Source organism: Trifolium pratense, linkage group LG2 (assembly GCF_020283565.1).
Source record: "Trifolium pratense cultivar HEN17-A07 linkage group LG2, ARS_RC_1.1, whole genome shotgun sequence".
In the NCBI taxonomy this organism is placed as follows: domain Eukaryota; kingdom Viridiplantae; phylum Streptophyta; class Magnoliopsida; order Fabales; family Fabaceae; genus Trifolium; species Trifolium pratense.
In genome coordinates this window covers 41752893-41766310 of record NC_060060.1, presented here as the reverse complement: position 1 = coordinate 41766310, position 13418 = coordinate 41752893, and the positions used below count along the sequence as shown (strand labels likewise).

At 34.5% G+C, this 13418-nt stretch overlaps 1 protein-coding gene across 2 annotated transcripts; it reads right to left on the bottom strand.

The window, feature by feature from the left end:
* Window positions 1–747: 747 nt before the first annotated feature.
* LOC123908408 (hydroxyproline O-galactosyltransferase HPGT1-like) lies at window positions 748–12657 on the bottom strand. Of its 2 annotated transcripts, none has more exons than XM_045959027.1 (12): window positions 12176–12657; window positions 12012–12075; window positions 11098–11147; window positions 10790–10983; window positions 10186–10249; window positions 10028–10100; window positions 8908–9031; window positions 7697–7784; window positions 7545–7595; window positions 6586–6657; window positions 6375–6487; window positions 748–1521 (listed from the first exon to the last, which is right to left on the bottom strand). In XM_045959027.1, exons 1-12 carry the CDS (start codon window positions 12286–12288, stop codon window positions 1499–1501), a joined length of 1029 nt encoding a protein of 342 aa, XP_045814983.1. In that variant the 5' UTR covers window positions 12289–12657; the 3' UTR covers window positions 748–1498. The 2 variants fall into 2 exon arrangements, with proteins under 2 accessions (XP_045814983.1, XP_045814984.1); XM_045959028.1 differs by lacking the exon at window positions 748–1521 and adding an exon at window positions 5964–5983 and having other exon boundaries at window positions 12176–12607.
* Between the last annotated feature and the right edge of the window lie 761 nt (window positions 12658–13418).

The window sequence follows — 13418 nt, the reverse complement described above, 5'->3', positions numbered from 1 at the left end:
CCATTTTGTTTCTTTATTTTATTTTATCATAGTAGCTAAACTCTAGATTAGGTCTTTGAGATGAAATTAATTCAATGTTGCTTGATTCCATGTAGTATTTGAGTACATATAATCATGCTTGTTCTTAATGCTTTTCATGTCTTGATCACATGTGAAATGATTTTAAATAGAGATTCACTACTAGCACTAGGTTTTAATATTTTATCTAGCATGTTTATTCAATTAGCAATTGTTTTAGAGATATCGGATGGTTTTTTTTTTAACCAAACAAACTTAATTCATATCATTAACTAATAAATGTTCAATACATAAGGGAATAATCTCAAATCTATGAAAACTAGACCAAACATTAGCCGCCCTAGCAAGAATATGAGCAACCAAATTTGTTTGTCTCCTAACAAACTTAACCTCAAAGTTTACATAAGAAGATGACATAAGAAGAATAATGTCGCTAACAATTAAACTAAATTCCGAATTGCCTCGTTTTTTCGAATGGATAGCGTCAATCAACAGCTTTGAGTCACTTTCATATGATCTCAAATCAACATAAAAATCATCCGAATATAAAGAATCCATGGTATTGAATTCCCCAAAGCCTTAGCAGCATAACCAAAAGTTGATTGATATGTAGTCACAAAAATCAAATGTTGAGTTTTATTTTCATTTACAAATGTTGAATCCTGCTAGTGGATTTTTTATTTTCATTTACAAGCTATTACTAAATGATAATAAGAATCTTACGTGAATGCGAAGGAACCTTTAAAATTGCGCACAAATAATCGTACAAATGCAAAAGCCTAAAATTGTTTGCTTACAAAATTGAGTTTCTTCTCCATGATTCTTAAAAACCAATCTCGCTTGAAAGTACACATCCAGAGAAAAAACCACAATTTTACTCTCGTCCGGACCCAGAGATAACTGTTTTTTCCTCCAATCCAAATGGAGTTGGTTTTTAAAAAGTTGTTGGGGATAAAAGCAGATCCCTAAAAAATTCCGTATAGAGTACACCGATATAGATTTAGTTGGTTTGAGTTTTCGAAACCTACTAGAACATTCACAAAATTTGCTACCCACATCAAAGGAAAAAAGAAATAACAGTTTGAGAAATGATACTCGTAAATAAAGTGTTGAGACTCTTCTAAACTTTGAAGAGTAAAATAAGTGATATTAATCATTAATGATGCAGTAACATCTTAACAATTAATATTACATGATTCAATGGGGAATCAGTAAAATCAGACAAGTATAATGTCAACTTCTCAATAATACATTTGAACAATCCTGAAAAGCATGTGTGTGACAATCTCTAACTATCTATTGTCACAGGCAGAGCTCAAAACCAACAGTTCCTGACCTTCAACTCGAAGAATCAACATCCGGTTGAAAAATTATATGAGAGAGGAAAATCACCTGAAGCATAAACAATGATGGTCGAAGTAACAGGTTTCTGTTTCCTATACATCCTTCGTATATAACTCAAATTGTCAGTGAGAAATCGTCATACTCCTGCACAAATTGACCCTGAAAGACGGAAAGAAACATATATAATGTTGGAAAATATTTAGTTTCCTAGTTTGTTATTTATAGGAGATTCTAAGCTTATCTATTATTTCCTTTTATGTTTGTACTCTTCCTATTTAAACCAGCCTTGAGCTGAGGAATAACACACAACAGTATTCACTTATTATTTTTAACATGGTATCGAGAGCTCCCGATTTTAGGGGTCTCGCTTCCGCAAAACCCTAGCCGCCGTCGTGTTTACAATCCGACCACGACAACTGATTTTGTGCGGCACTGTTTACTCGTGGTACTGTTCATACGACACTGTTCATCCGGTAGTACTGTTCATTCGCGGTACTGTTCACCGACGCCACTGTTCACGCGTACTGTTCACGGAATTACTGTTCGCGTGTTCTGTTCACCGGCGTTACTTTTTTCTTTGCTGCTTCCGGTACTACTTGGCTAAGATTATTAATTATGACGCTTTTTTATTCTCGACGACGATCATCCACTTTCAAATACCGTCGTGAATGCAAATATTGTCATCGTTTGGGACATACTATTTTTCAATGTTGGAAATTACATGGTCTTCCGCGACCTTCAAATCGGAAGAACAAAGGTGGAGGTGAGGGTCATACATTCCAAGCCAGTAATTCTGATCAAGAGCAACAATCTTCTTCAATTCAACTTTCATTCACGATGGAACAACTAGACAGACTGTACAAAATTCTTGAATCTAACACTTTTTCTGGCTCTGTTGCCCCAAAAGGTACTTCTGCCCTTTTTAGTGTCAGTCCCAGTCGTGCTTGGATAGTAGATTCTGGTGCAAGTGATCACATGACAGGTGATTCTACTCTGTTTTCTTCTTATAGTCCATGTGCAGGTAACCATAAAATAAAAATTGCGGATGGATCCTTTTCAGCCATTGCGGGTAAAGGTTCGGTTGTGTTGTCTCCAAGTCTAACCCTTAAAGATGTTCTTCATGTCCCAAATCTATCTTGTAGTCTCATGTCTGTCAGTAAATTAGCCCAAGATAGAAATTGTCAAACTAATTTTTTCCGTACTCATTGTGTTTTTCAGGATTTGAACTCGGGGAAGATGATTGGTAGTGCTAAGGAGAGTGGAGGACTCTACTACTTCGACATTGAACCTGAATCACAACTACCTTCCAAACCAATAAGTTCATGTTTTGAATCTTTTTTAGTTCTGAATAATAATAATGATGATGTTATGTTATGGCATTCACGATTAGGTCATCCTAGTTTTCCTTATTTAAAACACTTATTTCCTGAGTTATTTCGTAATAAGGATTTGTCTTTGTTTAAATGTGAAGCATGTGATTTTGCAAAACATCATCGTTCTCATTTTCCATTACAGCCCTACAAACCATCAAAACCTTTTTCTGTTATTCACAGTGATGTTTGGGGCCCTAACCGAACGAGTACACTTTCTCATAAAAAATGGTTTATCACATTTATAGATGATCACTCAAGAGTTTGTTGGGTGTACTTGTTAAAGGGGAAATCTGACGTTTGTCAGGCCGTAAAAGATTTTGTTAAAATGGTGCAAAATCAATTTCAAACAAATATTCAAGTATTTAGAAGTGATAACGGCAAAGAATATTTTAACACAATGTTGAGTGATTTTTTTCGTGAAAATGGAATTGTGCATCAAAGTTCATGTCCTAACACTCCCCAACAAAATGGAGTTGCAGAAAGGAAAAATAGGCACTTGTTGGAGGTGGCTAGAGCTTTACTTTTCGCAAGTACCAAATTATTTGTGGGGTGAAGCAGTTTTAACTGCTGCATACTTAATTAACAGAGTGCCCTCCAAAATTCTTAATTTTCAAACTCCAATTCATATTTTCAAAGAATGTTTTCCTAATGATCGTGTTTCAAACGATTTGACCTTAAAAATCTTTGGTTGCACTGCATTTGTTCATGAACATAAGAATATTAGCAAACTCGAACCGCGTGCTATAAAATGTGTTTTTGTTGGGTATTCTCCAACCCAGAAGGGATATAAATGTTTTGATCCAAAAAACCAGAAAATGTTTGTCACCATGGATGTTACATTCTTTGAAAACAAACCTTTTTTTGACACGCATCTTCAGGGGGGGAATTTAAATGAAGATTCGTTTCAAACTGAGGACATGAGTTTTTTTAATAATTTATCTTTGCCGGTATCACAAAGTTCTAAGACTTATACTTCTGCACCAACAAAAAATGGTCATGACTCTTTATCTAATCCTACTCCTGTTATGAGTAGTGAACTTGGTGAATCCGAGCCTAAATTTTCTCATGAAGAAAACAATGAGAATCTTGAAAACGATGATAATGGTGATCTAATTGAAATGCCACAAAATAATGAGTCATATAAAGATAATAGGTTTGAAGCAGGAAACAAGACTTGGAAATGAAAGGTTTTTGTGAGAAAGAATCACAAAGAAAGTGATGAGTCCACATCTCAACACTGTCATGAATCTGAACCGGGGGATGATCAACTTCCTGAAAAAAGAAAAGGTAAGTCTATCTCTGTTTCTGAGAGTCGTATTTTGTATCCTGATATCGATGATCCTGTGGCTGTTAGAAAACCTGTTAGATCTTGCACTAAATACCCATTGTCCAATTTTATATCATATTCAAATTTGTCTTCGTCTTTTTCTGCCTTCACCTCAAAATTGTCTAGTGTAGAGATTCCAAAAAATGTACAGGTTGCTCTAGAAGTTCCAAAGTGGAGGGAAGCTGTACTTGAGGAGATGAAAGCTCTTGAAAAGAACAAAACCTGGAGTGTTATGACACTACCGGATGGCAAGAAGACGGTTGGATGCAAATGGGTGTTTACTGTGAAGTATAATTCAGATGGGTCAATCGAAAGGTACAAGGCTTGATTGGTGGCTAAGGGTTTTACTCAAACCTATGGTATAGACTACTCGGAGACTTTTGCTCCTGTTGCAAAATTGAACACTGTCAGAATTCTCTTGTCTCTTGCTGCTAATTTAGATTGGCCCCTACATCAGTTGGATGTTAAGAATGCTTTTCTCAATGGTGATTTAGAAGAAGAAGTATATATGGACATTCCTCCTGGCTTTGAAGACAAGTTTGGATCAAATGTATGCAAACTAAATAAGTCTTTGTATGGATTAAAGCAGTCTCCTAGAGCTTGGTTTGAAAAATTCACTTATTCCATGAAGAAACAAGGGTACATTCAAGGACAAGCTGACCACACCTTGTTCACAAAGTTCTCACAAGATGGAAAAATTGTTGTCCTAATTGTTTATGTTGATGATATCGTCCTTACTGGAGATGATATAGTTGAAATGGCAAGAGTAAAAGAGAAATTAGCATTAGACTTTGAAATCAAGGACCTGGGATCCATGAGATATTTTCTTCGTATGGAGGTTGCTCGATCAAAAGATGGTATTGTAGTTTCCCAACAAAAATACATTCTAGATTTATTGAAAGAAACATGAATGAGTGGATGTCGACCAGCAGATACTCCCATGGATCCTAATGCAAAACTTTGGGAAGAAGGTAGTGTTCCTGTTGATACTGGAAGGTACCAGAGATTGGTTGGGAAACTGATTTATTTGTCACACACTAGACCTGACATTGCTTTCTCGGTTAGTGTAGTAAGTCAGTTTATGCATTCTCCTTTTGAAGAACATCTTGAGGCAGTCTATAGGATACTGCGATATTTGAAAGCAAATCCTGGAAAGGGATTATTTTTTAAGAAGACTAGTGAAAGGAATGTGTCTATCTTTACCGATGCTGATTGGGCAGGTTCGATTACTGATAGAAGATCAACCTCTGGATATTGTGCCTATGTTTGGGGTAATCTTGTGACATGGAGGAGCAAGAAACAAGGAGTTGTAGCAAGAAGTAGTGCAGAAGCTGAGTTTAGAGCTATGGCTCAAGGTATATGTGAAGGATTATGGATCCACAGAGTCCTAGAAGAGCTTAAGATGAAAATTGAGCTTCCATTGAAATTATACTCTGACAGTAAAGCCGCTATTAGCATAGCTCATAACCCAGTTCAACATGACAGAACCAAACATATTGAGATCGATCGACATTTCATAAAAGAGAAGTTAGATGCCGGAATCATATGTCTACCTTTTGTAACTTCGAGTCAGCAAACTGCAGATATCTTAACCAAAAGTTTGGCAAGACCCACCTTTGAGCATTTGATCGGCAAGTTGGGCATGACAGATATCTATGCACCAACTTGAGGGGGGGTGTTGGAAAATATTTAGTTTCCTAGTTTGTTATTTCTAGGAGATTCTAAGCTTATCTATTATTTCCTTTTATGCTTGTACTCTTCCTATTTAAACCAGCCTTGAGCTGAGGAATAACACACAACAGTATTCACTTATTATTTTCAACATATAATACAAATTTAATTAATTTCAATGGAACTGTGGAAATGGCCAAAATTCATCACCATGTTTCATTGTGATCCTGTTAGCTTTAGCTTATTTAATCTGAAGTCATTGAAAACAATCTAATTTAAAAAGTCGAAATGCAAATTTGCAATAGTAGTGCTATGCTATCCGAGTATAAACAACGACACACCTATTTTTCTTTGGATACAATTTGGAGCAAGGACATGTCTAATTTGAGAAAAGGTATTCAATTTTTTTTTTATTACCAGTATTAAAAAGAGTATGTTCCAGTTTTTATATAAAAAATTTAGAAAATATTTTCCCATATCAAATGTCTTAGTTTCTCTTTTGCTACCAACAAAAAAATAAATATCAAATGTCTTAAAACTATAAATTGAACGGATATGGTCCTAACTCCTAACTCCTAACACCTAACCATATAAATTTCAAGCATGTGTATGTGGTTATGAAAGGATAGAAAGAAAGAGACCTGCGGACCAGGATGAGCAACAAAACTTATTTTCATCAATGTGCATCACGTCCAGCCCAATAAACCATGATCCTGTGCTTACATCATCGTGTGCATATGTACGGAGAATAAATCTGGGGCAAACATATGATTATTACGTATTACAACCATTTTTAACGCGTAAAATTTCAAAAAACAAATAGAAAAACAACACAAAAAAAAAACACTATACCTGTTTATTGAAATAAACTGAGCCAATGCTTTTGAAATGACATAGACCTCTCCTGAAGCATGTCGAAAGTACCTATATATATCATACAAATTAATATATGAATACATTCTGGATATAGGCATATAGCAGTATAGTACCATGATCTCCACAGTAATTTCAGTGTAATAAAATGTAAGGCAAAAAATGGATCAATATTTAGGGAAACTGTTAAAAAGCATAACCCATTTAACTGATGTATATGCATATGGTATTAGAGTGTTGTTTTGAAAACTATGAATACATGATATGACAGACTAGGGTATGTTTGATCTGTTAAAGGATAAGTACTGGACAGAACAATACAGGACAGCACAACACATGACAGAACAATACAGGACAGCACAACACATGACAGAACAGCACAGAACAAACTTTTGTGATATTGAATAATTTTTTGTCTTATACGATATTTGGTTAACAAAATGATATTTTGGTATTTTAGAAAACTTGTACTGAGGACAAAAAGTTATGCTGTGGTTTAGTGAGGGACAAAAATTTCTGTTTTTGTCTTGTCCATTGCCTTCCAGTTTGTCCAGTTCCTGAACAAGTTTTACAATCAAATACAGTACAACTAGAGTTGTCCTGTCCAGTCCCTTATTTTTTAACAGATCAAACGGAAGTGGCCATTGTCATCACGTCACCTTTATTCATAAAATAATCCAATTTATTATTCATTTATCATTATTAAGCAAAACCCCATTGCTGCTATAGCTCATCAAGAAATTCCTACCATATGTGTATGAAACATCTTTTGATAAGGTATCATACTCAAACTAACATATGTGTATTGAAAAAACAATTTGTTGAAAATCACAGTATTCAGAAGCTACTTCAATGAAAAACTTCTACTTTTGATTCCTGTAACCAAAATTCTTGGTATTTGCCAAAAAGAAGATAACAATTGAGTCTGTATTACTCACGATTTTCCATCGCCAAATTTCCACCAGTCTGGCTCATGCCATTTATGTGTCCTATAAGATTTAGACAAAATGAGAAAAGGGAGAAATTAATACTAAAACAAACAATTTTCATAAGTTCAAATGAAACATTGAAGCATTTTGACAAGACTCACGGTTCAGAGAAAACTTCACCCGATTTCATACAACCAATATATACACGGGGTTTGGCCAAATGAGAAGTTAGAACTCCTCCAAGGGCATCTGTAGAATAAATTAAGTCATACAATCAGTGACACTGGAAAGATCTTTCGGATTCCAGTATGATTTCAGCAAACGATAGCAATGTTAGGAGACAGTCCAAATAAAGCCTATATCATAACTCTGTTTGCAAATTAAAATGCTTATAAATTAGCTCTTTTGAAAATGTTATCGAGCTTGTTGGATCACAAGCAGGACGGCACTCACGGCAGATTTCACTTTCCAGTTTCCCTAAGCACCTGATAGAAATTTGAAGATAGTCTGGGTCAGCAATCAAACGAGTAAATTGTGTATGACAGTGGACTTTTCGTAGTTAGGGTTATTGGCCAGACTAAGGTTGTCAAATCAAAAGTAAGATTAATATGGAGTTTGGAATGGTAATATTAGACAGCAAAAATTGCATTTAGACAGAAAGGTTTGCATTCTGGCTTTAATATATAGTTTTAAGCTTGATAAGAGCTTGATCCAATGCATGGCATGGTCGAGATCACATTTTGATGTGGTGCTTATAAACTTAAATGTAGGAAATCTGAGTTCACAAAATCAGTCCAGTTGTAACTATAGAACAGGAGATCTCTGCACCCTTCTCCTTGACTTTGGAAGTCTCCTCATTTTGAAGCATAACTATTGCTGATTGAGATACTTCATCAATTAAACAACTATAAACTTAATCAGTTAAATAGTTCATTCTTTTGTTTATCTCTTGTTCAATACCTCAAAAGTCAGATGTAATTTTATTTAACCGGTGGTGTCACTATCTATATTCTGAAACATTCCTAAAAATCCTTGCGAGAAAATTGTCAATCTGAAGTTGCATGTGGCACAATGACGATGTCACACAGCAAACCTTAGTAGTCCGCGGAATTAACAACTAGAACAGGTAAAGGACTTGAATATATGAACCCTACTAGATAAACTTCTTGACCATTAATTTCCCTTGTTTATTTTTCACTAATGGTACGTTCTTCAGTCCCTGAAATTATACTGCAAACTGTGGAATATTGTATATGATTTCTTCAACTTCTTAAACTCTTTTGCGTGCAGAAACAACCCTTATGTTTATGTATAACTAGAGATGCATTATAATTTTTATATAAAAAAAAAAAATGAATTAAGGACCACATACCAAGATTAACATAGACATCATCGTTGACCTTAGCATAAAATTCAGCATCCCAGTTGTCCACGGCATAAATGAAGAACGACTTTGTCTTTTTTGCATTCTCTTCAACTGCCTCTACTTGATCATTCTGTGAATAAATAATAAAGCTAATGATGCTAGTATATTTGCTTTTGATAAAACTGCAAAGAACAAAGAAAGTACTGAATGGAAATAAGAGATAAATTCCCTGTACATACAGTGGTAGCAACTGTGAAATTAACTATGGATGGAGTAAACTCCTTACAGGAATGTAAGAAAATGGAAAATATAGAGACCTAAGGTTACCCCTTTCCTGAGGAAGAAACCTTTCTTCACTCAGCCTGGCCTACCCAATTCCTTCAAATGCAAGACACCCTCAATCAGTTACCACCACTCCCCATATATCCCTCTTCCTCTCTACTCATTCAGCCCTCTTCTAATTCCTTCTCACCCTAATTTCCACACTCCTGTCTCTCGTAGACAAGAAGGCCCGTCTCTTTGGGCTCATTCTCTTCCCCACTTATTCCTTTAGTTCTTTCCTTCCCTCTCCTCCTATATACTTGTGTGAGTATGATGGTCCTCCTATCATCTTCTTAAACATGTTAAATTATGTGCATAAAACTCCATGCCCTACATCCAAATATTAACCAGGAGTCCAGTAGTCCACCACTACGTCATCTCAATAGTCCAGAAAGAAGGGTAAAGAACTATTGGCTAAAACGGATACAGACAGCAACAATCAAAGATTTGTAGCATCTAAATAAGATCAACTACATAAATCAAATATCAATATGATATCTTGTCTTAAATCGGATCTAAAGATAGATCATTTAAATCCAAAACTCAATGGTTTATCTTCAATTTTTCCTTGTTTTCCCTTCACCTCTAACTATTGGGCTGTTCTATATCCAGTCTTCATTGCTTCTACGGGTCATTCTCTAAAGACTAAAAAACATAAGTTTGAAATCTAAACTTCTAGTACACCAAGACTTCTATACAACAAAAAATATCTTCAATGCATGAATCACCCATGAGTGGAGTTATTATATTTTACTTCCTATCATATTTTTTTTACACAAAACTATTATTATAGAAGTTAACATACAAGAATGATGAAGTCATTGGTCTGACTATTTTCTTTTTCGATCTCTTTGTCCAAACTGTCTCCACGATTTGCACTGCATAAAAGGAATTGCCAATCAAATCAAAATATTAAGAAGGCAATCATTTAATAAATTTAAATTTGAACCTCCAAAACTATACCTTCTCCCTATTACAAATCTCACAATGATGCCTTTCTGTTCTGCTAGATTTTTTATAGATGCACCTGCAGACAGGGCAATAATGTGTTCAGATAAGGCTTCTACAATTTTTTATATGGTAGAATTTTAAAGAACGAATTATTGTGCGATCTATTTGAACATCTAATCATGCTGACATTTATAAACAAAAATAAATTCTAAAACGCGGAAACTTATAAACCAAAGTAAACTATAAATGACAAAAATGAGTAACATAGGTTGTTAGAGAATAGTGAAGTGCTTGAAACAGGGAACTGCTCTACACTGTCAATTTCCGAGTTCTGATTTCACAAGGAATGCGTCTTAAACCCAGTTATAACTTATTAGTCATATTTCATTCAGGTATGAAATAGGAAATAATAAAACTGAAGAAAACCAAACCGTCTGACAGTCGTGATTATTCAATAGTAGCTACTAGCTAATAATCTCAGTTAACTGAAACCAAACTACAAAACCCAAGCCTAACCTGAAATCTTATGCGCACAATAAGGCTTCCACTGAAAAAAATTGAGAATCCTAAAATGAATAGGTCTTACTAAATGGAACCAAACAAATGAAAAATGTACCTGATGGCATCCATGCCTTACGGATTGCATCTCTATTCGTTTTTCGGCCAAAGGTTGTCATTACTCCAATAACCGAAAGTATCTTTTTTGTAGGTTGCTTCCCATCGTTGGCTGACAATTGCTTTGGAACAAACCCTTCCTTTCTAGCTGCAGATAACTCCATCTCTAGAGCAGACAACTTCTTTTGCTGTTCCCTGAAAATAAGGTTATGTTAACAACAGTCTCGGGTAAATGCCAAGCGCAGAACCAAATTTGAAATCAGCAACAAAAATTAAATTGGCAATAGCAAAACCTATAATAAAAATTACCTGCAGGTTATGATTTTCAGTGTATCATCAACAGATACGGCAGAATGACCCTGAAATCGGATGAACTATACTGCCTCATTGACATCCTATGACGATAACTTAAAATTAAAAAGAAATTAAAAAATACAAGCAACTGTACTCAAGAATGTAGCAATTAACAAAACATGATAGGCAGTGAACAATTTACAGAAAAAAACCAGTGTCAATGTCAAAACACATACATATATAATACTACTAACACATAAATGCCAATAATAATCTAAGAAAATAGAAGTATTTGAATGTAACTAATTGTGTGTTTGTTTTCATGTCCAATAAGGTATCAAAGGCATGGCAACTCTATAGCTACAATATTTAGTGCATGTCTACCTCCACTTTTGGAGTAGGTCACTCAAATTGATTCTAGATAGTAGAACTGATTTTGACATTAAAATGTTTGAATGTTCTTCAGTAAAATTGATTTTGCCTCTAGAATTGATTCTAGCTTGAAACAAGAATTTGTATATTTTGACTCCAAACATGATTTCCTATGAATATAACCAAACATAATCCAACTCATTTTTAACTAAAATCAATTCATTCAAAATAAAATTCTATCACCGCATAATCAAACAGGCACACGTTGGTTCTAAGAAATCTCCGCAAAAATGTATCGGGACGCGGTAATTTGAGCATCAAACTCAATTCCAAACATACATTACAATGTCATATCATGTCGGACATGAGATTCAGGCATGCCTTCGATATGAAATATCGGCTATGAAGCATGGACTCCACACTGACACCTGACACGGCACGGACACGTTAACACTGCTAATGTAAAAAAACATAGGACACCGACACAGCTACATATTTATATGGAGCTATGTCGAGCGGGAGTGGGACTACTCCAATGAAGAAAACTAACATTATACCTGAGAAGTTCTTTTTTCAAGCTGTTGGATTAAATAGACCCTACTCTGCGCATCCTGCCATAGCCTGCAAATGCCATAACATAACACAGTGATAATTAATAACTAACCGAAACTGAAGTTCAGAAAATCGGTGATGATGATGAAGAAGAACAAACAGAATTTACCTGCCGGCAACATATATAGTGGCCATGGTAGCAATCATGGTAAAGATAAGAGCAGAAACTCGAGATCCAAAAGAGTTACCAGATAGCCGGTTTTGTGATCCCCGGCTACGCATTTCTTCTTCTCCGATGTAATGTGTCAGAATTGATTTCACAATGATTTTCAGATCCGTGTAGATACAGTGTTCTTCGAAGCTTTGGAGTATATGAGAAGAGAATCGATGTTTGAAAAGCAAAAATGAGTATACTGTGTTTGGTTGAGAATTGATGTTGAGAGTTAGAGGTATGAAGACGACGTTATAACCGTTTTATGTCAAGGTTCATGTAATTTACTTTTCGTTCGGTTTCAATTTGGAGTTTCGATTGGGTATCTGAAAGTTGGGATGAAGAGCCATATGCATAATAGTCGGGCCAATAAAGAGGGAAGGGAAGGAGAAATTAAAAAAAAAAAAAAAACAAGAATGATCAATACTAAGAAAGGTCATACTGCTTTAATAAAAAAATTAATTTATATAAAACTGTTTGAATTGATTTATTTTTGAGTTTATATAAAATAATTTATGAAAATTTGTTTTTATTCAACATTATAAATTTTTTAATATAGTTTATGATAAAACAACTTATAAAATATATTTCATTCGTGTTCAAGGTAACAGTAAGGTCGAGGTGAATAATTAGTGATAATGTTCGCATCAATTTTTTCCCCTTGTTTTTCACAAAACACAAGAAATTGAAATCTGTTTTTGTTGATGTGGTCATGAATTTATGAATCCAAAATCTATTTTGTGAAGGTAAACACTATATAGGGTAATAGTCATAGTTAATATAAAGAAATGAAAAGAAAGTCAGAAGAAAAAAAAAGACGTTATTATCAATTTTGTTGTACTTATTGAGTCAAATTTTTTTGTAATGTGTGATCAAAATGAATTGTTTGACCAACAATGTTACTTCAACTATGAAAAGAACATTTTTGGATTGTAAAAAAAATTTCTACCATAGTAAGAAATTAAAATTTCTTTAGGCTCTTCCATAGAATAATATTTTTTCAGTTTATTTCAACCCTCAGTGAATAACGGATGATAATAGTCTCTATTGAATAGAAGTTGATGCGATTTTCTGTGCTCATCTATTAACTTTCAGAATTTTTTTTTCTACCCCAACAATTGGAATTGAAATGACAAATATGCCCTCACATATAATGTAAAACTCTAAAAAAAAATTCATTCTCTACCCTACTCAGAGAAAG